Source organism: Zingiber officinale, chromosome 8A, assembly GCF_018446385.1.
Source record: "Zingiber officinale cultivar Zhangliang chromosome 8A, Zo_v1.1, whole genome shotgun sequence".
In the NCBI taxonomy this organism is placed as follows: Eukaryota; Viridiplantae; Streptophyta; class Magnoliopsida; order Zingiberales; family Zingiberaceae; genus Zingiber; species Zingiber officinale.
This window is the reverse complement of record NC_056000.1, coordinates 17,442,992-17,470,759: the sequence shown is the minus strand read 5'-3', so window position 1 is coordinate 17,470,759 and position 27,768 is coordinate 17,442,992. Positions and strand designations below refer to the sequence as shown.

The 27,768-nt window shown below is 38.2% G+C and overlaps 4 protein-coding genes across 7 annotated transcripts; 1 reads left to right on the top strand and 3 right to left on the bottom strand.

Moving 5' to 3' along the window:
* Positions 1-34: 34 nt before the first annotated feature.
* On the bottom strand, positions 35-6,555 carry LOC122012824 (MA3 DOMAIN-CONTAINING TRANSLATION REGULATORY FACTOR 1-like). The gene is made up of 4 exons (XM_042569473.1): positions 6,327-6,555; positions 5,968-6,220; positions 2,702-2,796; positions 35-2,011 (listed from the first exon to the last, which is right to left on the bottom strand). Exons 2-4 carry the CDS (start codon positions 6,191-6,193, stop codon positions 233-235), a joined length of 2,100 nt encoding a protein of 699 aa, XP_042425407.1. The 5' UTR covers positions 6,194-6,220; positions 6,327-6,555; the 3' UTR covers positions 35-232.
* LOC122012825 (E3 ubiquitin-protein ligase AIRP2-like) lies at positions 6,430-10,937 on the bottom strand. Of its 4 annotated transcripts, none has more exons than XM_042569475.1 (6): positions 10,679-10,937; positions 10,362-10,524; positions 10,209-10,275; positions 9,870-10,104; positions 9,648-9,788; positions 6,430-9,234 (listed from the first exon to the last, which is right to left on the bottom strand). In XM_042569475.1, exons 1-6 carry the CDS (start codon positions 10,765-10,767, stop codon positions 9,057-9,059), a joined length of 873 nt encoding a protein of 290 aa, XP_042425409.1. In that variant the 5' UTR covers positions 10,768-10,937; the 3' UTR covers positions 6,430-9,056. The 4 variants fall into 4 exon arrangements, with proteins under 4 accessions (XP_042425409.1, XP_042425412.1, XP_042425411.1 ...); XM_042569478.1 differs by having other exon boundaries at positions 9,110-9,230; positions 10,679-10,934; XM_042569477.1 differs by lacking the exon at positions 6,430-9,234 and adding an exon at positions 9,315-9,573 and having other exon boundaries at positions 10,679-10,934.
* A 5,565-nt stretch (positions 10,938-16,502) lies between these two features.
* LOC122011525 (kelch repeat-containing protein At3g27220-like) lies at positions 16,503-23,337 on the top strand. Its single transcript, XM_042567916.1, has 7 exons — positions 16,503-16,845; positions 18,348-18,533; positions 19,364-19,593; positions 19,752-19,922; positions 20,208-20,313; positions 21,974-22,180; positions 22,942-23,337. The coding sequence occupies exons 1-7, from the start codon at positions 16,654-16,656 to the stop codon at positions 23,104-23,106; spliced, it is 1,257 nt and encodes a 418-aa protein (XP_042423850.1). The 5' UTR covers positions 16,503-16,653; the 3' UTR covers positions 23,107-23,337.
* Positions 23,338-25,783: 2,446 nt separating this feature from the next.
* On the bottom strand, positions 25,784-26,982 carry LOC122010564 (rho GDP-dissociation inhibitor 1-like). Its single transcript, XM_042567084.1, has 5 exons — positions 26,634-26,982; positions 26,477-26,543; positions 26,167-26,385; positions 25,929-26,053; positions 25,784-25,858 (listed from the first exon to the last, which is right to left on the bottom strand). Exons 1-5 carry the CDS (start codon positions 26,820-26,822, stop codon positions 25,784-25,786), a joined length of 675 nt encoding a protein of 224 aa, XP_042423018.1. The 5' UTR covers positions 26,823-26,982.
* Between the last annotated feature and the right edge of the window lie 786 nt (positions 26,983-27,768).

The following is a 27,768-nucleotide window of genomic DNA, read 5'->3' as shown; positions in this document are numbered from 1 at the left end:
ACGACCACACTAAAATGTCCAACTAAACCTCATATCTCGAAGAACAAACCAAAATGTTATCTTAAAAGCACAAGATGCATATGTAAGATCTGATTCTAATCCACTGTATTATACTAACAATTAAACCAAGGAAAGACAACATCGTGAAACGGCACATGAGAGAGAGAAGCAAGGAGTTGTTTCTACAACAGACTGTAATGCCTTTCTGCATCTGGCATGAAAGATACAACGCCTAAAAGGATGTCAGAAGCCATCCATGCTTCCTAGCATGGCCCACGTATGCTTTGAACTTCTCGTCTGCATTGGGAATGTCGAGAGCAATATCTTCAAGCCCATCTCTAACCCTAGAGAACCCTTTCGTCATTTGGTGAATGGTGATCAACCCTTCGCTAAAACACTCCTGCAGCAAGTCCAGAAGCCTATCATTTTTCTTCTTCTCCATTGCCATAACCAATGCTTTCTTCACCACTTCATGATTGAAAAAAGGCATTCCTATATCACGGATGCACTGGCACGCTTCTCCAATGTCACCCCCGCTCTCGTATTCCTCCAGCAGCTTAATTATCTTGTCCTTTGCGTCTTCCACGGCCCAGCCAGTGCCACCACCCCAGCATCTAAGGAGTCTCTCACCGGCATGTCGAGCAGATACAAGTGAGCGAGCCATGCGTATGGTTTCACTCCCACTTGAATTGTGAGGAAGCTTCTTACAAATCTCCTCTAAATTGAGGGGTGCTAAGACATCATCGATTACTGCCCTTGCAAGGAATAGCCCCAGCTCATTTGAGGCATCCAAAATGTCCAATGCTGTGTCCTCCGCAGACAGGAGCAGCATGATGAATCCATTAACAATGTCATCGCTAGAGAATAACTCCATGGCAAGTGCAGATAACAATACAGAGACCATCTCCTTCTCCCTGTTCTTCCGGTCCATTGCAAGTGTAACCAGTTTCTTGATGAAAACAGGATTATACTCTGAAGCAGCTAATTCTTCAAGGCTTCTAATAAGTTCTGGTATGTCATCAGAGAGAAAGTATTCGAGTATGATAGTAGAAGCTTCTTCCTTGTACTTCCTCAACTTCTCATCACCATTGTCGTTGTGATCTTGATCTGTATCATTGGACTTCAAGAAAGACGGATCAAGCCATCCATCAGAAATTGCTTTTGGCACTATCATCTGGAACAAGGATTTCGCAGTGGGAATATCCAGAGATAGGTCATCGAGGCTGTCAGCAAGCCGAGAGAATCCCTTGATCATCTGACTAGAGCTGATTAGGCATTCTTCAGCCGCTTCTTTTAACAGCTTCAGTATAAGAGGTTCAGATGTTGGAATTTCCATCGCTAGAGTCAGAGCTCGTTTCACAACCTCATGATGGAAGAATGAGACTCCAAGCTCTCTTATGCACCTACAAGCCTCTAGCGTGTCTCCACTCTCAATATATTCCCTCAGCAAATCTGTGATCTTCTTCTTGACTTCTTCAACGGTAATATGAATGGTACCACCCCATCGTCGCTCAACCAATTCAGCATGGTGGGGAGCTGAGAGATAACTTTTTTCAACAGTCTCAATCACCTGAAAACCTTTAGAGACTTCAGAAATTGTCCTCTTTGCTTTAGTGAGAAAAGCAGGAGGTAGTATGTCATCAACAACTGCACGGGCTATGAATAAGGCCAGTACATCAACTGCATCAATGATGTCAAGTGCCAAATCATCAACAGTCTCAAGTAACATAGAGAACCCTCGGCTAATCTCAGACGAACTTATCAGATCAGCATACAAAGCAGATAGCAAAACAGAAGCCATCTCTTTCTCCTTATCGTGTCTGTCCATCGCCATGGAAATAAGTTTCTTGACAAATAAATGATGGTACTCAGCAGATCCAAGATCTCTAAGATCAGTGGCAGCCAATGCAACATCACCAGTGGTGAAATACTCCTCAATGATTGTCACCACAGACTTTTTATACTCATCTATGGGATTTGAAATAGTTGCACCAACAAGTTCATATGGTTCCTGAAATTGCATAAGTGTACACAAATGGAAGTGTTATCCCCAGACATGTTTGTTTGTGCTGCACAAAATTATGTTATTACACCAAGAAACTAATGAATGTGAAACAAAACACTACACAAACATATATACAGATACATACATGCATACAAAGTAATAGATCGTCTATGTGACCTAAAAGACGATGTTAAATAAGGTGGACTTCTACCTCTCCACTATCATAAATGGGATATATATAAAATGATTAATTAGTTTGGGTAACGTTGAGCCTGGGGTGACCGGCCCGGTCCCACGGAAATTTCCTACCGCTACCAGAATAATTCGGGAAGCACTAGCAGCAGGCGGCACAGAAGCCCAACATCCCTTAGTTGCAAGTTCCATTTGGAGTAAAAATCCGTATAAATACGCCATAACTGGGAATCAAACCATGGGTGCTTGGAAGACAACTGAGCGTCCTTACCACACCATAATCCTTAGGGCTATATAGATAGAGAGAGAAAGAGAGATTTGTTACCCTGGGCACCCAATTTGGGTGACCAAGGTGGGTGACCCTCATAGCTCGTGGCACCCGGCCCAAACCTGGTCCGTGTGCCCAAAATTGGGTGCCCAGGATAAAATATATTCTATGCATGCATATGAAGTAAAAGTAGTCATGTGGACATTAAAAAAGATATTAAACAGATGAACTCATACCTCACCACTATCATAGTTAGGATCATTCCGATCAATGCGAGAACCAGGATCGGTATCCATGAGTTTGCCCCATGTACCTTTACCACCAGCACCATCTAAATCAACAACCACATCATAGAAATTAGAACATGCCAAATGGTAGGTGAATAAATAATTTTAAAAACACACCAAAAGAACGACAATCATTCAAATGTACATGGTGCATGACGTAAATGTTTATTGACCAATTACGGAAAACCATACAGTTACCAAACAAATCCATTCATCCTTCTATATGTGACATATAAAAATCAAAGAAATAGCATGCATGATATTTTAAATATCAAGAACTCGAGAAACTTCATCGAGTTTAATCAAGGCTACTCATGTACAATTCCAGCAAAATCCCAAAAATCAGAGGTAGAACTAACACATGGAACTATGAGAAAATCAACTGAGGGGGGAGGGAATTCCTACCATATTATAGAAATTAATAAGCCTAAATGAACCTAGTGTCTAGTAAACACATTATGGCACAGAGTAGGCTACTTAAAATGTATAAAATAAAATCATTCAAGTAAACATTAGTGTCAGCCTACCAGTTGAATATTTTCTCAGTAAAAAGAAACAAATTGGTACAACTCAATGGGCATTAGTTATGTGCTTCAAACTTATCGAATTAAAGCCACCATAGTCTACGATTTAGGACCTGAAGTTTTGAGAACATTAGATAGGGTTATCCTGTCATTAAGATATATGAAGCAACAATTGATAGCATTCTATTAGTAGGAAAAACATGAGGGTTTGCTTCAAGCAACCTACTGAATCATAGAGTCACTTGGGAAGTACCAGCCAGAATATTTCCAAAGACGACCACGACCAGTCAAGATTTCATAATAAATCTTCACAAACAAAAGGTACTAATAAATTCGTGAAGTCTTGCTTTAGTTGAATGTAATTTATAAGTCAAAAAATATTTTTTTTCAAGTTTGTTTTACACCAGCATGGTTGATACATCCGTTAGTGTTGAATTTTAACTAAGATCCAAGTTCTCTACATCAATTGTTGTATTGGCTTAGGTGCAACAGTTTGTGTTGTAACATCAGAGAACTTGAGAGGCAATTAGCTTGGCATGGATGGAGGTGGTAGCTTGGTAGATGGGCAGATACAACATATGATTTATTAGAGTAGTCGATCAGGTGAAATTGGACATATTAAACATATTCAACATAACTTGAATCACTTATCAATGAAAAATATAACATGTCAGAAGATTGTCTAAGCAGCACTGAATGTAGTAGGAGATTGACAGATAAACCATAAAAGTCATTCAATTAGACCAATTATATTTGGTTAATTTTCCTGAAAATGAACATCCACCTTTTATCCATAATAAAATCACCTATAAAAAAACAAATAAAAAAATCATGGCCTGGCCCCCTAGTCTTAATGGTATGTGGTCATCAAATTGGATGATAGGATCATGATTTCCTACCAATAATTTACTTATATTGAGAAAGATTATCCTAATTCTTACATTTTTTAATCCATACTTCTCTAGAAAGCATCTACAAGAAAATAAAATAAAATAAAAATCAAGGAGGATGACATCATCATACAAACCTAGAATCAACATAGGCAGCAAAATTAAACACCAGTCATAGAAGCAATTACGGCACCTAACATGACCGCATTAAGTCAACCATTAACCAATTTAGGAAGACAGTTATTAAGTTTATGTTGTTGGCATAAAGTGGTACATGAAATGAAAAAAAAAAATGTTTTAGGAATAAAGATATAATCATTAAATGACGAGCTCACAAGAGAAAAGAAATAGCAATGAATCTTCAAGGTCAAACAAAATCTACTAGAACTCGCTCAGTTCATAAAGGTATTTATCAGGAGCTATAAACAGACATAATCACATTGAAACTGATTTTCTACTGATTTAGTAATGAACAATAGAAAAGTTCATTCAAGAAAATGTAATATTAACTGAGATTGAAAGTAAATGTATCGATCTTGCCCATGCTAGAAAGGCAACTTTAATAGAATCCAGGCTTCTAGGATATTCAGGAAAATCTTACCATGGGGAAAACTAAAAAATGATTGCACAATATCTATCCCATGGAAATGATGATAATTTTGTTGTTAGCGAGAAACTTGTAGGTATATGATAAAATGCATAGTTGATGTTTCAGACTGTTTAAGGATCTTGCATATCAATAATTTGCAAATATTCCTCTGTAGGTTAACAGATATGACTTGTGACAAAATAAAACCATTACTAAGACAGGATGTACCATCCTCACGTTAATGTGTGATGCCAATGAACAAACAATTAGAAATGCATTAGAAAGTGTAGCCAACAAGCTGTGATATCATTATTGTTTTGAAATATTGGAGATTAAGATCTGAGTTACGGACGGCATCATTTCTTGGCTTGTATGGGGAATGAGGTTGGCTGGCTGTATTCGCTCTATCAAACGCAGGCATTGGCCACAGCCTTATAACCATAAGCTGAGTGTTTTTTCTCATGGCTTGTTAAATATGGAAGCAATTTGAACATCAGTCGTGCGCGCCTTTTTGCAGAATAGTGACATAATTGCTTTTTCAGCCTTTAGCTTCCCATGATGTATTAACTAGAGTCTACAACCTTCTATGTTCAGGGAACCAAATCATGTCAAGAATGACAAAGTAAACACTCACAGATGAGGAAAAGATTTGCAGAACAATACAATGGACAGATGAACAATGTCTGGCAACAACCTTCCAATTTCGGCCCTCAATGTTTCATTAACAAGAAACTTATATGTCCAAAACAGGAGTCGCAGTTTGGATACATAAGACTGTTTATATGAGGAATGAAAACAGTCTGGATGTTTCCAGATTCATTCATGATTTTCACGCAGTCAAAGCTTGTTTCATTCCTCGTACTCAATTAGTCAACCAGAGTTCTAATAAATCGGATAAATAAGTGAATTATGCAAAAATCTCATTCCGAAAAAACTACATCTTTATCTGTCGATAGGTGACTCAACTGTCTTAAGAGTTAAGAGGGAAGTATAGACAATCCATCAAAACTCAGATTCTCAATCCAACCTCGTAGATTCTAGCTTTGAGTTTATTTAAAAATCAAGTTCATAGATTCGCAGAATAATTACCAGGCGTGCCTCTTTCTAGCAGAAAATAAAATAACAATCATATTAAGCATTTAGATTTAGTATCCGTTCGAGTTTCGCGCAGTTCTGAATTTACCCACCGAAAACTCCAAGTAACAGACTCACCCTTCTTCACCCGCACAAATTTCCCCGAGTGCGAACGGCGCACACGTCTCCCGCTGGCCGTAGGAGATCTCGACCCGCCTCCACCAGCCTTGCTGTAGAGTTCAGGGAGCACCAGCTTATTAGGAGATCTTGGTGATGATAAAATCGCATCAGCGTTGGAAGCAGCAAGCTTCAGCGCCTCCCGCTGCCCCTCCGTCAAGAACCCCTCTTTCCTAGGCGAGGTCATACTCTTCTCCCCGATCGCTCCACCGGCCTACACATAACCACGACGAAACCTCATCCACCGAGCTAAAATACGCAGGGAGAAGACTAAGAGGAAATCCATAGAGAGAAAGAATCAGACATCGAAGGAAAGTCACCTGGATCGGGGCTTGGCTCCGGGATCTCGAGCCAAGCGGGGGAGAAAGCCAAAGGAATCCGAAGGCTTATTGGAGGGGCTGTTGGTCGTTTTCTTTCTTCTCGGATCTTGCCGGAGGCGGTCGATCTCGCTCCGGCGAAGTGGATTTGGAGGAGGAAGCCAGCGAAGAGAGATCGAGGAGAGAGAGAGCGAGAGCAGTGGTTATACACCGATCAAGAAGGCGGTTTCGGTTTCTTGTACACGTCAAGGAGAGAGAGAGGCTCTTCGGATGTACTGAATCCCTATGGAGTTTACACGTGGCCCAATCCGGACCGGGGGTGACCCGGATGGGCTCGCTCCTTCGCCGGGTTTGTTTAGTCTCAATTCTCGTAGACCTTCGCGGCGGAGGGGAGGAAATGCACAAGGAAACAACCAGCTCCCCTACGTTTACTTAGAAAGAGGGGGAAAAAATATTCAGATGATTTGCTTCGGATCGAGATTGGACAAACGACGGAATAGGAGATACAAAACGCTAAAGGACGAAAATGCCCATTCGTTTGTCTTCTTCCTCTTCGAATCCTTATCGTCGACCAACCACAAATAAGATGATCGAGTAAACAAAACTTCTAATTTTTTTTTTCTTTTTTTTCTTTTCCTTCTCCAATTTCCTTCCCTTTCGATAAATAAACCTTATCCAAATAAATTACATTAGAATTTTTTAAATTATTTTTCAAGAAGCGGAATTGAAATCCAATAAAAACTATCAATTTAGTTGAATTCGAACTTAATTGAGCTCCTCGCACAATGACAGGATGCGACCATACAAACAGTTAAAATTACACCAAGTCGACTTATACAAACAGTTAGTGAGGCAGGGGTTGTATTATTCCTTCCAAAAATATGCTTCCATCAAACTTGCGTAACGAGGAAATAAGTCTGAGCAAGCTACTGATGATGATTGATCAACAACTCCTTTATCCTTATCAGGAATCTCACATGTCCAGATAATTTTTCTATTTGTTTTTTTTTCAAAAAAAAAAATATATGATATCATGGTTATCAGAATTCAGAACTGATCCCGTGTACAAGTTAGAATCAATGCGACTTGCATGAGGAAGCATTAGACTGTGCTTCTCCAGTTAACTGATCCATACTATTTTCTAATTGCGTCAGTTCATATACCTAAGTTGAAAGAATACTTCCTGCCTAACAACATTTCATCAAAAGTCAGTAGCGAATAACACACTCAAAAGTAAATCTGTGCCTATATGAACATTTTCTTGCATAAGATTGTGGGCAAGAAAGAAAGACCAAAGAATTCAATTCCTCAGCTATCGACAACTGATTTTCTGTATCTTGGTTAAAACAAACTAGTCGAGATTAATTAAGCCAAATCTGATATGAAAAAGAAAGTAAACTGATTTTTTTTTTTCTGTGAAGTCTATTATTCAGCATTTCTAGGAAGCCCTAAGCAGTTATATGCTACCATAGGCTTGAAGTCTTGTAACACACTGGTAGGTATGTACTGGTCCATGCAAAGACTGACTTAAGATGCACTCAATATAAAGTGGATAGTTTACTGCCTAAGCAGTTATATATGCCATCATACTTGCCACTTGTATTCATGGTTTGAGGTCTCATATTACATGGGGAAATTTTGGTGTGCAAGGAGTTTACCATGGAATAGAAGAGAAGAAAAATCTTTCTAGCTCTATTGATGGGGGTGACCATCACAAATGTTAAAATTGCAATTTAGGGCAAACAATTGTACTTAATCAATTTAGGGCAAACAAGAAGCATGTCTATGTTGGAATTATACAGAAGATAATTGACTATTTGATATCCATATGTGATGCACTATTAGGAAGCAATACTTGCAGAAGGTTAAGGTAGTGGAGATAAGAATGTTGCATCAGATGTGTGAAATTATTAGAAAAGTATTATAAATAAATAATTAAATATCTGAGAATAATTAAGTGTAGATTCAATAAAGAATTAAATGATAGATAATAAGTTGCAATTGTACAGAGCATGAACATATTTAAAGGCGACTAGCAAATTCTATGGTAGAAGAATAAGGTGTATAGGGAGAATAAAGCAAAAATTAGTTCGTGTAATTACAAATGATTAACTAATTTGAATATTATTAATAATAATAGATCAATGAAGGAAAAGGATTATGTAGCCAGCATCAAATAGTTTGGACAAGCACAGCTTATGAAGATGATGATCCTTAACTATTAGTTAGTAGATTATATTGATAATCAATGGTCTTCATCGTGATAATAGCACATAGCCAAGGTGCAATAAAAGGTGTAGATATGACTTAATTTTGTTTTAGACTATTCTTTCTGCTAAAATGGCATGTCATGCACAGGAAAAAAGGAATTAGATTGGTTGTGGGCAGAAGCCTGTAGAGCATCTCTCGCTTGCCAATTGTTGTCAAGAATTATGCAGCCTAACGAGATTATGAAGATAGTTATTGGCCAAGTATGTGTTAAGCATTGAGCCTTCGGAGAACTTTTTTAAGGAAGGTTCAAATCTAGTTCTCTCAATCAGGGTTTCGGTCTCTAGTCGAAAACATATGCCACACTATGGATGGTGTCGAGAACCGAAGGTGGTGCCAACTGGCACAAAGAAAGGAAGAGGATGAAGAAATCACCCCTAAAGTTGCAAGTGAGATTTTGAAACCAAATAATGCATTTCTTCTTTCCACCATGAGCTAGGATTCAAAATTTGGTTATGCTGTAAGCTAAGGGTTTGAAATCACACAAGGAGGAGAAAGAAAACCTACCTGGGAGCTAATCAAAGTCATCACCATCAAAAACATCACTGAGATTGCTTCTGGAAGCCTCTGTCGAAGTTCTCTGGCGTACCAGCATCTCAGCCTTTGCTGGCACCTTGTCCCATGTCTGGAATATAACATCTTGCTTGATCGAACATCATGCGAAACGACACAAGATTTAAAACCATGTGTTTGAGTTCAACAAAGAAAATGGAATCACAGAACTGCCCAATCAAGAGGTCATTAGCATTACTTTTTTATAATTGTTTACCCTTTACACAAAGCCTTTTCAGGTCCCTGAAAATGCCATTTTGGATCCCAAGTACAGAATTTATTTGCATTATTCTAGGGAGAGTTAAAGTAGTACTCTATTCCATAGTAGAACATGTGAAGTGTGAAAGTTGGAATATTTTTTTCTTACCAGACCCAATCCACAAGGAAAGGTCGGCTTTTAGCAATCTGTACAATTTTCTCCTCGAATCTCCTGATCATACTACATAATCGTAGTAAACCAAGAAAAGAGTATCTGGAATGATCAGTGGCAAACTATCTATATACCTGTATAAGCGCTTCAAATTATCGATCTCCAAAGTCATTGTATCAACCACATCGCTCTTGTTCGTAAGCACCCACAGGTCTCTTGAGCGCACTCTCTTAATGCTTCCTCTACAGAAGGGACAGGACTGAGATCTCACATTCCTGCAAAAGCATATTCACAACTTGTTTAGCAAACATAAAAACCAAAATAGTTGATAACACAGATGCAAACAAAGCATTTACCAGTCGCGATAGCATTTCATGCACATGGCATGGTTGCAGTTTGGCAGCACCATCTTGGTGCAAACTTCCAGACAAATGCCACATTCATCATCTCGGTCTGAATCCTTATTGAAAATTTTCTTCCAGTCTTCTGCCCTTTTCCTACCAACTATCTCTTTTGCTCGGACTTTCTCTTTTGACAGCTCTCTCTCTGCTAAATTACCTTCAAGCTGTTGAAGGGAAGGAAATATGATACCTGTAGTTTTAGTTCAAGACAGTCAAGATATGTAAGACACTAAAACTATGTGCTTCAAGAATCATTAGCACACGAAAAAAGGAACTTGACTTCAGAATACGCACCATAGAATTCTCGAATACTCGCCCTTCTTTCGAAAGTAGATATGGTGGTCACGCCATCTGCATAAACCTGCAAGATTCACCCTTTCATTACCTTGCACGTCCTCAAAGTCATTTCTTTTTCAACATTTATGTGAGGAGTAGTTAGAAGAGTACCTTGTAAACAAGTATTTGAAAAAGCCCTAAATGGCTAGTTAGAGCATAAGAACAAGTGCAGTCCAACCACTGCATTAGGTAAACAAAGAACGGCGCCAAGGGGCTACACGACAACCTCATCTGAAGGCAAGCACCACCATACGCTCTTTGAACAGCATCCGCCCTGCAACCCCCAAACTACTCATAAAAACCCTCGATTCGATTCCAAAATCACATATTTGGGGCAAATGTTTGATAACCACCCTTTGATTACTGAAACTAAACAACTGGGGGAAAAAATAACATATCAGAGATGAAAGAGGGAGCGGGACTATTACAAGGTGTTGGCATGGTTGATGTCTGCTTCAAGGGCTTTGAGGGAGCCTCTGAAGGATGGCGGCCTGGGAACCAGCTGGCTCTGAAACATGGCTCCGGAAACCCCCCAAATCCTTGATGAAAACCGAGAAGAGAAGAAGAGGCGAAGAGGGATTTCGATCCTTTGGTGCAGTCGCCTTGTGGCTTGATTAAATAGAAGACAACGAAAAAGGAAGTGGACCACAGTGGGAAAGGCAGGAAGAAAAGGCCGTTCCTGCCATGGAAAGATGCCAATTAAACAAATAGATAAACAGAAGAGGAAGGAACATGATACGGCAGCGGAAGGCTAAAATTGCCACCAACAAAAATAAATTTAATATTTTAATTAAATATTATATATATATATATAAAAGAAATCGCAATTGCACAGTTAGTTTAATTTATTTAACGGGCAAAAAAAAAATTACTAGATTAATTTAATTTACATCGCTCAGAAAAAATAAAATGAACCAATGAACCTTAAAGAAGAGCCCAGAGCCGGCCGGTCCAAAATCTGCTTTCTTTTATTGTTTCATTGTTTCCTCTTCTGAAAGAGACTGCAATCAATGGCCTTTACCAACTAAAAAAACTTTTTCAAAATGCTTCTATGATTTTATTGCTTCAAAAATATTTTAAAATTTTGCATTTCGTTAACAAAATATTGTGTCTCCTTTAATAAGAAAAATTTGGAGTTTGGGGTATTTCGATGGTAAAATAAAAAATCTCAATGGTATTTGATATTAGAGGTATTTAAAAAACACATAATTAATGTTTGGGGTTGAGAAACAGGAAGTAGCGTCTCGTTGTATCAGCTGCCAAGAATTCTCTGTTTGTTTTGTTTTTGATCTGACTCGGAGCATGTTTCTTCCTGTCTTCTTTGGGTATAAACGATCACGAGGAGTACTTTTATTATAATTTATTATTATATAAATTTAAACTTTTCACTCTAAAAACTAGGTAATTAATTTATTTATCGAATCGAGATAACAATGAAATTAGATGGCTTAAGCCTTATCATGAGATTAGTTTATTACAATATCTAATTCAATGAAGCAAAAATATATGATTTCGTGTTAGTCTCGAACACCCCTCACGCGGTCCTAATGAAATAAAGGGAAATAAATTATTTATCGAACGGTCTCCTATCTAGAAGGATATTTAATCAGGAATAAACTATACCAAAATTAATCCTCGTCCGATAAAATAATGTTCAGATAAATAAACTCCCCCAAAATTAACCGTTTCCAATAAAGCAATTCTGTCCAACTCGACTACACGGGATAACAATATATAATTCAATAATATATTCAAAAAGATAAATATTAAAACATTAATAAAATAATGGTTTGAAGTGAAACAATTAAAGTATTCGCACGTATTGTTTAAGATCGTTAGATTTTATGTCGTTATATAAAGATTATTGATTGTATGAACCTGCCTTGATTGCATAGAATTTGTCATAATTAAGTAGCAGGAAGATCCAAACTCAACGTGTTCTGACATATCTTTTTTCGTAATTTGGTCATTGCATTGATAATTAATAGTCATCAATAATTTACTTCTTTCCTATTAACCTAGAGACGGATTGATAAAGATACTGATCCTGCAATAAGGATGGGCCCCCATTTTAAGCAGAGTCAACGCTATATGAAGATTGAAAGGTAAGAGGTCAACCAGAGGTTTGGCCGAGCGGATAGAGATTGGGGTGACCGGCCGAAAGTTCCGAACGGAAGCAAAGACACCCCGACGGGGAGTCGGGGTTCCGACACTCATGTTGAACAGGGTCGTATGGCCGAGCGGGTAGCCGCTCGGCCGAAGGCATCAAGCAGTAATACTGTGAACAGTTTCATCCGAGCACACGACTTGAAATCTCCCGAGCGGATTAGTACTTCCGTCCGGTCGGACGTGAGGGGACTGCCGAGCGACCAGACGCTCGGCGCGGGAACAGAAGAGACAAAAGGACAAAGGAAACATTGAGGGACATCTTCTGACAACAAGCGTGTTCGACGACTAACCCATACGCAAAAGCCCATGACGGAAGGTTCTACTGTCCCATCAGAGAGGTGCTCGGACTGTAGCAGTATGGTGTCAGGCAAGCTCCTCTGACAAGCTCATACTGAGGTATGGTAAGAGGACACGTATTCACCTCGGTGTGTGTGCATAAGCTTCTTCACAGCTCTATATAAGAGTCCTCACACTTCGCCGGAGGTACGCTTTTTACGTGATCACGCATTCTACGAGCCTTGGAGCCACGTCTTCGTTTTTCTTCTTGCCTGACTTGAGCGTCGGAGGGTCGTCGCCGGGAACCCCTTCCTGACCCGACTTCCTTGCAGGTTCGCCGGATATCCCTACGACCGGTCGGAGATCCACGTCATCAGTTGGGGGAGCGCCACGTGCCCAGCGTTTATTGATTCAGCATTCGGACATGATCAGATATTAAAAGCAAATGAACCATTTTTACCATATTTAAAGATCCATTCAATCATGCATCTAACGGTTGAATATCTATATTTATCTTACTCAATATCCGTAAGACCGATATCAAAGACAAAGTAATAGATCTATCCTTGTTTTTTAAAAATTCATTCATACCTCGGATTCGAATCTCAGTAAAGTCGAAAAAAAATCACTCATATTGTCCCCTCAGAGTGGTACGATGATTAAGACATAGAGTATTATCACAAGAGGTCTTGGGGTCAAAACTCAACATGTCTGACTATGCCTCCTCCCATGCCTTGTCATCTACAGTAATGATTAATAGTCATCTGTGATTTACCTCCTCCATGTTACTTAGGGACGGGTTAGCGAAGGTGTTGAGGATGAGTGAATTATCTTTTACACATTAAGTCGATCATGTTGGATCACTAGGATGACAAATTCTACCTTTTATTATTATTATTATTATTTAAAGATCCATTAATTAATATTTTTTTTATTGTTTAAAGATCCATTCATGATTTAATTTTTTTTATTGAACATTGTTACTTAGGGACGGATTAGCGAAGATGTTGAGGATGAGTGAATTATCTTTTACACATTAAGTCGATCATGTTGGGTCACTAGGATGACGAATTTTACCTTTTATTATTATTATTATTATTATTTAAAGATCCATTAATTAATATTTTTTTATTGTTTAAAGATCCATTCATGATTTAATTTTTTTATTGAACATTGTTTTTCATTATTAAATGTTAAAAAAGGATAATTTTTTTAAAAAAAATAGATTTTACGTGAAAATTATATCTTATCTTAAATTTTTGTAAACTAAATAAAGAAATAGTAATTCCATCAACATTTATCGTAAATGAAAAAATATTCGACGAAATCAATTAATTCATTTAGAAAAGGAAATAAAAAAAAAAAATGTTGACTAAAGTTAACCTATTTCATCAGCTATGTCTTTAGACCAATATTTTGACTTTATTTCGTCAATTAATGTTAATGTCAATGTCATGATTCTCCTCAATTATGTCATAAATTTGACCATCTAGATAATGAAAAAAAAATAAAAAATGATTGGCATAGTGATAATATATTATCGGGATACTTGCATTTGCGGCTTTATTTTCTAGTGGGCGGATGTATCAATGTTAAATTTGATGGAATACTTAGATTGGCGTCCTCAGCGCAAAATACCCACGAGCAAAAAAATAAATAAATAAATAAATAAAGAATTTTATCTTTAAGATAGAGTACTGAATTTAGTGGCGGTTCATGCGGTCGATCAAAAGAAGAAGACAGATTTAATAATTATGAAAAAAAATTTATAAGTGGATTTTAAGCTTTGAGTGTCGTCCCATTAAATTTGGACTCGATAAAAGTATACCAGAACCTAGAAATGGAAGTAGGGGTTGTGAAAAGCTTGCTATCAAAAATGAGGACGATGACGAAGAACAATGAAAAGATTCGAATGAAAAGATGAAAAGACTTACAGAAAGGATCGTCGGAAAAGAAGAAGCAGCGAAATGTCGTCGGGCAGCTTGAAGACGAAGGCACCGAAGTGGAAAAGACGACGATGCATGCGAGGTTTATAAACCTCGTGATCGATTGACCTGAGCCGTCTGATCCAGGATTACGAAAAATTAGGAGGAGATCTTGCCGTTGAATTCGAAAAGGTGCATGTCACGTCGCCAACGGATATCTGCCTATCACGTCAAAAGTGCGGCAGCAGAAAAGAGGACACATTGCGCTCAATCACCGGACGACATTAATGAAGCTTAATTAAAAGCTATAGTCGCGTGCTCGGCTATAATATTGGAGATTTGCATGGTCTTTGAAAAATCTGGATGACGTCAGGATGCTCAACCGAGGAGCGCAGGAAAAGAATTTTTTTCACCAAGTGTTGCCGCTCATTGCCCGAGTGGCGGGGAAAGCAGTTATCACACAGCAGAACGCCCGAGGCGTACAGTTGGCTTTGAGAGGCTTGTGTCGAACGACATCTGCATAACCATTCGGGCGATGCGAAGTCAAAAGGCGAAGGCATGGGAGCCACCAAAGACTACTGGTCAAGTTAGTCGGACTTGCAGCCTCCTTCGACAAAGACTTGAGAGGGATGCTTGTGATGCAACGATTGAGGGAGGCATACCTGGCACGGGGTTAACTGTCAAGGTGTAAGTCAAAGTCAAGGTAGTCAACGCCCGGGTGTCAAAGTGCCGAACGAAGGACAATGACAATGGTCGGTCGAGCGTTCAGGCCCTGATCGGCAGGAGATGGGTCCAAACCGACCCCCATTTGGCTCAAGATGATACACAAGACAATTGACGCACGATACGAAGCAGTAGGACGTCGAGGGAGACTGAGTAGCCTGTCTGAAAGGGGGGAAGGCAGGTGCTGTAAAATCATCGCATAGGGGAGCCACCAAGATCAACAGAGCGGAGGGATCCCGACCGAGCAACTACCCCGCTCGGCCAAGCAGTGGGACCTGACCGTGGATGGAGTGGAGTCTTGGTCGAGCGGTTACCTCGCTCGACCCAACAACGGGACCACTGTAATATCTCTCGACATCCTTTTTAGAGATAATGCGGCTGACACAAGGCATGGTCGACAGGCAGATCATATGGCCAAAGCTTCTACTGTCGCGTCAGGGATATGCATACATTGTTAAGGTATGATATCAAAGATACTTTTCTGACAAAACTCTTTCATGGGACACATGGGAGAGTGTGTCCATGTCTCAAGAAATGAGTACGTTGTCCATCGAGGCTCTATATAAAGGGGGTCCGTCATTGACAGAGGTACGCGTTATTTTTGAGTTCTACTGTTACTCCACTTTTCTCCATATTCCGATGATTAACTTGAGCGTCAGAGGGTCAATATCGGGGACCACTTCCTTGATCCGATACTGATGCTATTTATTTTACAGAGTAAAGTAAAATTCATGTTTAATCAGTGAACCATCACCTTCTAACTTTCCAATTTCATGCTTTCGCAGAGGATGAATATACTTTAGATGAACTAGAGAAAGGATGACCCATCTCCCGGAAGAATCATCGGATGAAAATCTCGACATCTTGGCTATTAAAAAAAACTCAAAAATATTTATCATGTGTTCATTAAATGTTATTAAATTTAAATATTATTGTTTATAAAGTAAAAACAAAATTTGTAGATATGAATCAAAAACCTTTTAATGAGAATTTTATTTCAAGGGTTATAATTTGAAGGAGTGTAATCTCAGTCGTCGAATCTGTTCTGATCGGAACTGGATCGTAACCGTTTGTAATTAATTGGAAAAGCATCAACGGCCAAAATCAAATTCAGAATTTTTGCATTTTCCCAACCGCGAGAATCGCCGGCTCCGCGTCGCGGCCGCTCACAGGAATCGCATTACCACAGCCACGAAACCATTCCCTCCGCCCACCGTTTCCTCCTCTCCGACCGCGATGCCGCCGCCTCATCATCCCTTCTCTACCTCTTCCTCCACACTCCACTTTTCCTTCTCCTTCGCGATCCGTCCATGGCCACCAAGCACACCCCGACGCACTACGTCTTCCTCCTCGGCATCGTTGTCCTGCTCGCTGTATTCCTCCTTGGAGACTATCTCTGGGCCTCCGCCTCCTCTTCCCGCTCCCACGCCTCCTCCTCCGTTCCCTTCTGGTCCAAATCGCTGGCTCTCTCGCTAGGCCGCTCCAATCCTGGGCCAAAGGAGGTGAGATGCTTCTTCAATACGAGTTCTTTTCTGGGGGAATGTGGGTTTGATCGGCATCTTATTCGTTGCTAGTTTCCAAAGTTCCAAATTTTATTGATTTTGGCTTTTGAAATATGGATTATTCTTGGAGGAATTGGTTTGCGTGCGATGCAATTTCGGTTATTTTCTTTTCGAATTTGAGCTCCAGATCAATTGCTGCTGCGATGTCGAAGTTTAATTCTTTTTATTCTATTCTTCTTATAGAGGATGATATTGCTGTTAGGATTGCTATATTGGTGAAACTAAAGTTACTGTTTCAACTTATTCTTAGAGATGAGTTCAACTGCTTCACCTCCACTTATGAAACGAATGATCATTTCTTACTTACGGTCATATTCTGTTCTGCTATGAATAATATAGTTCATTTATGAAATACGTTTTGGAAGAAGGTTGGATTATTCTTGGAGGAATTTGTTTGCGTGCAATGCTATGTAATGCTGATTATTTTCCAATCGAGTCTGGGCTTCAGATCTATTGTTTCTGCAATAGCAAAGTTTTTTCCTTTTTAAATTCTACAGGATACTAATGTAGGATTGCTATATCGACGAAACTGAATTGACAGCTTCATAATTATTCATAGGAATGAGTTCAACTACTTCACCTTGAAAAGATTAATCATTCTTTTTATATATATTAGTTCTCACTTAGATTTCTTATTCTTCTCTGTTACGAAGCTTATTTATGAGATCTAGTTTGGAAGAAGGGAATAATTCTGTCAGGACTCCTACATGTTGGTTTTTGGAACTCATTCGGCCTGATGATGATTCGTTCAACAAAACAAAGGGATATTAAAGCATTTTAAAAGACATTCAATGCACTTTTAACACCTTCATTCTAGCCTTTACTTTAGAGAAGTTTTCAATTTGGATTTACTCTATCCAATTCAAAGCATAATTTTTCTAGTTTGACAATAACGTCTCTAATTCGGCCAAGACCTCTCCAATTTAATTAGTCAATAGTTTGAATGATGGCTGTGATAACTAAAGAATGAATGATTATGCATTCGTTGCATTTGCTTGATTTCTTTTTTATGTTATGGTCTTTTATCCATATACGCTTTCGACTCAGTTTTTTCTTTTTCTCCAACAATTGGTATTTACTAGACAAGCAGAAAGCGCATAATTAATGGACTTTTGTTAATGGTTGTGGAATGTGGATGCTCAAAACTGGATGGTTGAAGGCCCTTGCAGAATGCCATTGCATTTTCATGCTCTGCAATTTATTTAGGCTGACCATCAGCTTCAAGAATCTGTTTTTTTTTTTGTGTTTCTTCATTTTTCTTAGTACTACTGTTTTGCCTCTTTGTTCATGTTCTGATTATTAGGATATGGATTCGACAGAATAATAGTTCCATACTTTTGGTAAGTCCTGCAATAAAATAACCATAACTTTCTGCTTAAGAACAATGTTTTTGCAGCATCTCTATATATGCTTAAATTGATAATCTGCTTCTTCCCTTGCAGCCAAAAACAAATACAAAAGGTCTAAAAGTGTCAATTAAATTTCTCAATGCAACATATACTGATATTCCAGCACCAAATTTGGTATGGGAAGAGATGCCTGAAGCACCTGTACCTCGTCTCGATGGGGCTTCTGTACAAATCAAAGATCTGCTTTATGTATTTTCTGGATATGGCACCATTGATTATGTAAGAACATTTGAAATTTCTATATCTTTTTTTCCTTCTCGTAGATTTAATGCATTTATATTTTGCGTTTTTCATTTCTCCATGAAACAGTCTTGCCAACACCGGCTATAGTTCTTTTTCATTTTTGCTTAGTGTCTATTCGCTTCTCTATTTAGGCATTAAATGGTGAATTTGTTGCATCACTGCAAAGCACGCCATCTTATATCTCCTATGAATGGAATTAAATGTCTTACTATTAAACAGATTTCTAATGAAGAAAGTATAGCTGGATTATTAGGATGAACTTGCCCATTGAAAGCTTGAACTATTTTATAGTTTCATAATCTAGTTAATATTTTTGCTATCCACTCGATACTAGCTGGAACATGTTTAAGACTTATGGCCATATCCTTTTGACATTGAAAAGGAATCTATTCAGTGTGACAATAGAGCTGCTGCAGACTTTATATCATGCAGTATATACCTCATGGCATAAATATACAGTTTGATGTCTACTTGCTATCATCTAGTTAGTATTCTTATCGAAAGGCCTATATAATGCTACAACAAGATCTTTTTCTTGCCTAATTAGTTACTTTGTTCTGCAGGCCAGCATATGAATATCTTCACTTAAATATCCCTAAATGTTATAGTAATTAAATGATAAAAAATTTATATGGTTATTGTTCTTCACTTTCATGTTTGCCAAATTTAATTGTTAAAGAAATGATGAATTTTCTAAGTTGGTTGCACAAATTTAGTTGCTTTCAGTATAATAAGTCTTTTTTTGGGCTGTTACTTTCTGACTTACCCCTAAATTCTGATGTTTCTTTGTTGCTTTCATCCTTTAGGTGCATTCACATTGTGATATATTCAATTTCACAAGCAATACCTGGTGTGGAAGGTTTGATACACCAAAAGCAATGGCAAATTCACACTTGGGAATGGCAACAGATGGTAGATATATTTATGCTGTCACAGGACAGACTGGCCCACAGTGTAGAGGCCCTACAAATCGCAACTTTGTGTTGGATACACAAACAAAAGAATGGAATGAATTGCCCCCGCTACCTTTTGCTAGGTATGTTCAGTTTAGAACACTATATTTATCATTAATACCTGTGCTTTTTTGGTCCATTACATCAACCATAGAAGAATTTATGTTTTTCTATGGCTATAATTCACTATAAAAAATTGACTAAACATTAAAATAACAAAATTGAACCTTTTGGTTTTCAGATATGCCCCAGCAACTCAATTTTGGAGAGGCAGATTGCATGTTATGGGTGGTGGCAAGGAGGATCGCTATGAACCTGGATTGGAACACTGGAGCCTTGCAGTAAAAGATGGCAAGGCATTGGAAACAGAATGGAGAACTGAGATACCAATACCACGTGGTGGTCCTCACAGGTAGTTTACCATAAAATTGATCACTACATGTATTATTAAAATTTTAGATATCTGGCCCGGGGGTAGGGTGCCATGGTTAAGCCCTCCAATCTATATTGTGTTTGCTTTGAATTGTTATCTTAGATATTCTCGTGGTTCTTTTGTAGTAAAACACACCCTTTAGTTATAATAGCAACCTAACTTAGATTTTTTTTTTTTTCCTCACACGAGTCAATAGTCTATAACTCAAGAGTGACCTGACAGTTCTTTTCCTATTTCTCATGGTATAATGTGCTTTTCCTTCAGGGCGTGTGTAGTTGCGAATGATAAACTGATAGCTATTGGTGGTCAAGAGGGTGACTTCCAAGCTAAGCCAGGATCACCTATTTTCAAATGTTCACGGAGGCATGAGGTACTGATATATTTTCACAATTGACTTACATCAATTCAAGTTGAGTGACTGTACGTCATTTATACTAAACTATAATAGCTATATGGTACTAAAGTCGTATTTTTACGTTTTCTCACTATATAACAAATGTGCCTTTGCATAGCAAAAGACATTATAGCCATAAGTGATGGATCATGAGGATGCTGTAAGCTATAAGAGTGAGTGAGATCAATTTAGAAATTTTTGTTGGATATATATGAATGGAGAAGAGGTGAAAGAGAGAAGAAGCTCTATTATGAATGGGATTTTAGTCTCACATTGGAAGTTTTAAGGTATTTTGATTGGTTTATATTGATTCACATGATTTGATGAAGTGAACAAATGTATGGAGAGAGGCCCTTTCTCACGCGTGGATGCGCAGGGGCTGCAAATCCAGAGTCCGGATTGTACTGAACCAAGTTGGCTTGTGTGTGAATACGACCTGTGTGCATCGAATGTCGGACCGATTGAGGCAAAATTTGTCCAAGTGGAACAACCAATATTTGTTCAAAAAGTCGAAGCTCTCCACCTACATTCCCCTCCTCATTTGTCGTGCAACTTTTGCTCGACGGAGAGCCCATGATAGCAGTCGGATACCTCTCAGTTCGTCGTGATCATCAGTGCTTAGTGGGAATCACGGTTCACCATTATATCCTGGGAAATAGACGACTCGAGGAAATCTCAAAGCACAGCTAGAGGTGGGGTGAATCTGTTTCAAGGAAACTATGTTCATCTCAAGCCTTGGTTCACTCGGTCGTAAGTCCTCTTGCCTGACCCTCGTTCAGCCTGCTCGGCTGAACACTCGCTCGCCCGGAAGGTCTTGTGCCCGGACGTTCACTTAGCCCGCCCAGTCGGCCACTTCATCTGCTCAGGCTGCTAGCTCGCTCGGCCACTCGCTCAGTTCGCTGGGCCGCTCGCTCGGCCGCTAGCTCAATTCGCTCGATCGCTCCCTCAGTTCACTTGGTCGCTCGCCTAGTTCACTCGGTCACTCGTTCACTCGCTTGGTTGTTCGACCAGTTAGCCTTTTTGTCTGGTCGGCTGTATGCCCGACCGACCGTTCACTCGTTCGGTCGTTCGACCACTCGACCCTCTGTTCACTCGGCTGCTTCGCCCGTCCGGCCGTAGTCGCTTGGTCTACTTGCCCGGCCACTCGCTTGGACCACTCGACCTCTCTGCCTTTAGGCCGCCCTGCCGTCCATAGTAAGGCTAACCGCTCGCTCGACTGTCTGCCCGGTCGGTCAATCTACTGCTTGCCGACCCGATCTTTCAGTCCGTTCGGACTTTGCTGCTTGGACTCGGAGCCCGGTCTGCACTTAGTAATTAGCAAAAATCAACCCTTGCTGGCAACCTAAGATTATCTGGTCAGGTCATTTCTACAAATAAGTTGAATTTAATTTCGTATAATTTAAATTCCATAAAGTCCCAAATATGACAGATTATTTTTTCCAACAATTTCTTTTAAAATTTTAGACTCAAAAAAAAAAGTTTAAAACGGTCTTAAATTGATCCCCAATTGTCAACGGATTTAAATATTTGTAGCCTTGCTCAGAGATCTACGGATTCCATGCAATCTATCAAACATAGTGAGGATTTTGATAGCTAGATGGTGGTGTTTCTTAATGTCGTTATTTCTCTTGTCCAGGTGCAATATGCTGATGTTTACATGCTGGATGATGGAAAAGAATGGACGCAGCTACCTCCGATGCCAAAACCAAATTCCCACATAGAGTCTTCTTGGGTACTTGTCAACAACTCGATTCTTATTGTTGGCGGCACAACATTGAAGCACCCTATCACCAAAAAGATGATTCTAGTTGGTGAGGTCTTCCGGTTTGATCTACATACCCTGGTAAGAGCAATTGTCTCTTTCTTGTTGCTTGAAAACTGCATTTTACATTGTTTTTCACAACTTAATATCCTTTCTCATATAAGTTGTAGCTACAGCAAACACTAAATGAATTATAACTATTCAAGATTAGTTGAATAGATTTTCTCTTATGGTTCAATGGGAAGTAGAGGGAGATCTGATCTAATCGATCTTTCTTTGAAACAACAAAGAGATTTAGTACTAGTTTGGACCTTCAATGATCGAGAAAAGTTTTATCCAGGAATTGGATACAGGTATTAAAACCTGACTGAAAACTATCCCTTTTGCACCATACATGGAAGTTTGTAAAATGTTTTTGGCTTTTGGAAAAATGTTTTAACATGTTGATTTTTTTTTTGCTATGTTAAGTCATGAATGAATGCTTTGCACATCTCTCTGTGTTTATTTTCACATAAGAGGCTGCCTAGCAAAGCCCACAATCAACCTTATGTATAACTCTCCTCTAGCTAAAAAAAAAATCATCACGTAGCATCTTCAATATTTCTTTGATCGTCTGTGATTAGTCACAATCCACTTGAACAAAAGAACTACCTCATTAATTTATCAAATCTCTACTTAAACCCAAGCATATAACAATTCATCATTCTAAGTTTAAAATTCTCTTTCATTTGCTCACAACTCACCTTCTAAGACTGTACTAGGATGTCAAATTATTCTATTTACCATGAATGTGTTATGTTGTATGATGTTAACTTACTCTTTTGTGATTCTAATATGCACAGAAATGGTCAGTAATTGGGCGCTTGCCATTCCGCGTCAAGACTACTTTGGCTGGTTACTGGAATGGTTGGCTGTATTTCACATCCGGTCAGCGGGACAGAGGGGTAGACGATCCCTCTCCAAGGAAAGTTATTGGGAGCGTGTATAGATCTAAAATAATCTTGTAACCACAGGATTGTTTAGATACCCATAAATTGGTCTTAAAATAAGGTCATTTAATTGTATGTTTTTTAATTCAACCATTTGTATGTCCAAGTTAAATCTTCTAGGTATTTTCTGGCCTTTCTCTTCCTTGTGCGAAGTGGGGGAAGGGGCAAATGCATATATATGTTTCATTTACCATCTCAGAATCTCATAAAATGTTTCAAGTTTTGTATCAGTAGAAGTTGTTCTAATTTGGAATTGCAGTGTTCATATGCTTGTAGTTGACTGGCACATCCTCATCTTTCAAAACTGATTAATTAGACAAGTCAATGCTAAGCTCAAATGATAGATTTTTCTATTTTTGGATATAAACATGAATTTGGAACACACCACTTCTTATGAAATTATTATTCGCTTTGTATCTTGTGTAGCTATTGTTTACATCATTTCAAGTAGTCATCTTCTTGCTTTGTTATTGTCGAAGAATATAGTGTTGTAGTTCTATAGACTGAATCGTTGCAGTCATTTTTCATGCTTTCTTCAAACCTCTATCAAAGTTATAGTCGATTAAATATAGATATAAGTTTTCATTACTTACTATGAAATTTATTAATGTGATTTGTAATTAAAATATCTTACCTATCAAAGTTATACAATCCCAGCCTTTGTCATTGTTGAAGAACATCACATTATATTTTAGCATAGATTTTAAGTTCTAACTATGAAAATTACTAGTGTTATTAGTTCCAACTATGCCTTAACCATTATCAACAAATGTAGTATTATATGCTGGTGCAAATCCTCCTTCGGTCGAGGTTGACCAATTTGATTAAGCCTGGGTTGATCCGTGCTTGAGTTTTGATGTTTGACTATATGTGAGAGAAAAGTCAAGTAGGTCAAGGGAAGACCAGATACTTGACTGGAAAGTCCTAACTAGAGGTTAAACAAAGCAACAAGAAGTCAGTTAGGAACTAAGCAAATGGAAGTCCTAGCAGTGGAAGACCTAATTGGAAACTAGACACCTAGTTGAGAACTAGGCAATGGAAGTCCTAGTAGGGTTAGACAAGGGTAAAGTCTACGTGAATTATAGAGGACCAAATACTTGGTAATCGAAAGTCCAACGGAAAGATTAACAAGGGAAAAGTCTAGGTGGATCAAGGAGAGTCAGACACTTAGTGAGGAAGCCTTAGTAGGTCTAGGTTGACCATGTGCTAGATAACGAGAAGTCCCAACAAATCACGGATGACTGGATGTTGAGTAGAGAAAATCCTGGTATGTTAAGGTTAACTGGATACTAGACAATACAATAATTTAACCTTGGAAAGGTTGAATTTAAGGTCACTAATGTCTCAATCGATTGACAAACTCTAAATTCGAAATTTCATATTTTACTGCTTAGATCGATTGACATAATCGCCAATCGATTGGGAGGTTGATTTGTGAAAACAGAAGGGGCTAAAATCGATTGAGACAATCGATCCTAGCAATGTCCATCGATTAAGGTAATTGATTAGGTAGTGTTCTCTCCATGAATAGAAAGGCCTAAAACAATTAGGGAATAACAATCGATCAAGTTAATCAATTGGAGGTATTTTCGTGTAAGAACAAAAAGCCTTGGAAGTGATTGAGGCAATCAATTAGAGGTTAACTAATCGATTGGTTTGGTGAAAAGAGACGTTTTGTAAGTTTAAACGGTCTTATCCAATGTGACAAACAATTGGGGGTAAGACCAATCGATGAGGGGGTTCCATGAAGTTTTGAAGATGTTAGTTCTTGAGAGTTTGGGAGATAAGTGATGATGCATTTCCTACCACCAAGAGGCAATTCAAAGTAAAAAAAGAGCAAGTAAAACAAGGTTTATTATTATAAAGTCATTTTCAATTATATTTGTCTATGCATTCTCATTTTCTTGTATTCTTGTAAGAATAATTTGTATGAGGTATTTCCACCTCCGAAAAATTTCTGAGAATGAGACATTCATATTGGAGCTATAAATGTGAGAAGTGGATCCTTGAATTAGTTACTTCAAAGAGATATATACCAAGTAAAATTCAAGTGTTTTCCGTGCAATATCAAAGTTGAAGAAGTGAAGCAAGTTATGTAACTCCCCCTCTAGCTCATACATGTCCTAACATTATAGATTTATTAAGACTAGCTAAAGAGCCACTTTTGGTGTTTTCTTAGAATCTCTAACCTTGACAAGCATTACTTGAATGGTATAATAAGTTTAATGTTTTCTAATGTTTTCAAACTAAATAGTATAATTTATTAAGGGGAAAAAATTCCTTACAAATAGTTTTGTTTTCCCAAAATTTTGATCTAATATTTAACTCCATACGAGCCTTCAAACTCCTCGACAAAAGGTGTTTTTTAAATCAATAGCAATCAACTCATATAACTTAGAACCAAAGGCCAATATACTCGAATTAGAATAATAAAAGCATTTCGATTGAAGTAACATTGAAATGTTACAAAAATAGATTTAACATTGTTTTAGTCTCTTTTAAAAAGCTTTTATCCAAAATTATTAATTAAGCAAATCTCAACTACATTCTCCCAACTCCTTTGAAAAAAAGAGTTTAGATCTTTAATTCTAGATCATCCACTGAAGGGTACAATAAGATTAGAAAGGAAAAAAAAAATACTTTTACGATATATTAACTAAAATTAATGAATTTGATATTGGCATGGCATCAATGATTAATTTGGCCAGTCCTTTCGAATCTCGAAGTAGTAGTTCATATCCAAGTAGCACTTGCCATCATCATCCACAAACTGAAACAAACATAATAATAATAATAAAAATCTAAAGATATATTCCTCAAAAAAAAAAAAAAAAGTTTACCTTCGTTTTCGCACTGTAAGATCCCCTTGCAAAGTAACCAGCAGGAGTCGTCTCTTCTTCTAGTTCATATGTGTAAGGCTCCTTTTGTGGACTAAATGTTCCCAGCATCACTTTATTATTCTCGACTAAACAACGAGAACATATCCATTTTTCAATCGAGAATAGTTAGAAAAAAATACAATTTAAAAGTTTTCCTTGATTATGAATATTCACCAAAAAAATGGTGAGACTTGATTACCTTTTACTCCGGTTTTCCAAACAGTGTTGGTGTATCTAAGACCAGAAACAATGTTATTAGTGACAGTGAAGGAAAATTTGAGACGATATCGACAACCATCCTTGAGTGCGAATGCGAAGCCCTTTGAATCAGGCGCAAAGGGAATTGGCAAAACTAGATCGTCGCGATCGGGGCTCAATATGGTCAGCTCCTGAAACTCCACATTTGGCTCAAGTATCTCTGGAAACATATGTAAACATGAATAAAGAACTTTGAAAGAACAATATAATGAAATGAAGAATGAATTAAAAATTGATCCTTAGTAAAATACCCCCAACATCATTAAGATCTACACTTCCAAGGAGTTGCTCCTTCCACTTCCTCAAGCTCTCGTCGTCCTATAGTTTCCATGAGAAATGTTATCTCATCATTGAACTTTCGATATTGAATATATAATATGAACAATTGTATGCAAATCAAATAAGCACCTTATCCATCTCCAATTGTTCCTTGAGCCCAATTTGCGGGCCGAGCAAAATAGCTCGCTTCTCATCATCATCATCGCCGCCGCAATCATCCTCGGAGACAATCGAGGTAGAGCTTAGCTTGCGAGAGATCTTGTCCTCATCGTCAGTGTTATGTCCGCTCTGGGCACTAGTTTCCTTCTCCTTATCCATGGGTACCAAAATGACAATGGAGACCTATCGAGTCCTTTTGGTCTTCTCCTCTCGTGCCTAACATTTAATGAATACGCATAGTGCGAGGAGAGGTGAGGGAGGAGAGGAAGAAGAGGCTTTTGGAGGGAGAGAAGGAGGTAGATTTACGACAAATGGAATGATTTCAGTGATGGAAATCAGGAGAGCCATTGGTGAAACATGAGTAAGAAGTGGCTATAAAGGGTCTCTAGATGGGACAAGTGGTAGGAGGGGAAACAATTCAATCTCCCTTTTATTTAATATTTTAATACTATCCTAAAATATATTTTAATTAACATTTCAAATTATTGAAAATAAATATTTGAAACAAATACTTTAAAGTTTTTGTAACATTACGTGAGTAAACTCAAATGACTAGGATACCATTCTATTAAAAATCATTTAAATTTAATTTAGTGTTTGTTAGTTAAATCAAAGTGATTTATGAAAATTAAATCAATTTGATATTTAATTAAAAATAGAATAAATTAAATTAAAATTAAAATAATTATATTAATGATAATATGAGTTGAAAATATATATGATAAATAAATATAATTTATTTATCATTTTTAAAATTTAAAATAAATTTATATATTTTAATAAGATAATTTAATTAGGATTTTAAAAAGCATATTTAAACTATCTCATTTAAGTTAAAATAAAAAAACTATGTGATTGTGTCGCCTCACCCGTGCTCGTCGCTCATCGATCATTGCTCGTCGTCGTTGCACCCCTCATGGCTTCACCAGCAAGCTCGCTCATCAAAGTCATCGCTGTTGTCCGTCACCGACTGATGCCTCTTCCTCTCTTCGTCGGACCACTCACCATTGCCGCTCCCCTCAGTGTCACCCGCGATGCTCATGCATCCATATTACCGCCTCTGCCAGCCGGGGGTCGACGCCTTACCCTTGTCGTCTCTCTCCGC

Excerpts from the sequence above, each read along its gene's own strand:
- LOC122012825 (XM_042569475.1), bottom strand. The coding sequence starts at position 10,767 with ATGTTTCAGAGCCAGCTGGTTCCCAGGCCGCCATCCTTCAGAGGCTCC. Across the intron at positions 10,105-10,208 it reads GAGTATTCGAGAATTCTATG|GTATCATATTTCCTTCCCTT; the intron begins GTGCGTATTCTG and ends CTAAAACTACAG. Across the intron at positions 9,235-9,647 it reads AATTTGAAGCGCTTATACAG|CAAGATGTTATATTCCAGAC; the intron begins GTATATAGATAG and ends TGTTCGATCAAG.
- LOC122012824 (XM_042569473.1), bottom strand. The coding sequence starts at position 6,193 with ATGACCTCGCCTAGGAAAGAGGGGTTCTTGACGGAGGGGCAGCGGGAG. Across the intron at positions 2,797-5,967 it reads ATTTGTGCGGGTGAAGAAGG|ATGGTGCTGGTGGTAAAGGT; the intron begins GTGAGTCTGTTA and ends TTGTTGATTTAG. Across the intron at positions 2,012-2,701 it reads CTAACTATGATAGTGGTGAG|GAACCATATGAACTTGTTGG; the intron begins GTATGAGTTCAT and ends ATGCAATTTCAG.
- LOC122011525 (XM_042567916.1), top strand. The coding sequence starts at position 16,654 with ATGGCCACCAAGCACACCCCGACGCACTACGTCTTCCTCCTCGGCATC. Across the intron at positions 19,594-19,751 it reads CCCCCGCTACCTTTTGCTAG|ATATGCCCCAGCAACTCAAT; the intron begins GTATGTTCAGTT and ends TTTGGTTTTCAG. Across the intron at positions 20,314-21,973 it reads AATGTTCACGGAGGCATGAG|GTGCAATATGCTGATGTTTA; the intron begins GTACTGATATAT and ends TCTCTTGTCCAG.
- LOC122010564 (XM_042567084.1), bottom strand. The coding sequence starts at position 26,822 with ATGGATAAGGAGAAGGAAACTAGTGCCCAGAGCGGACATAACACTGAC. Across the intron at positions 26,544-26,633 it reads AACAATTGGAGATGGATAAG|GACGACGAGAGCTTGAGGAA; the intron begins GTGCTTATTTGA and ends TGGAAACTATAG. Across the intron at positions 26,386-26,476 it reads AGATCTTAATGATGTTGGGG|AGATACTTGAGCCAAATGTG; the intron begins GTATTTTACTAA and ends ATATGTTTCCAG.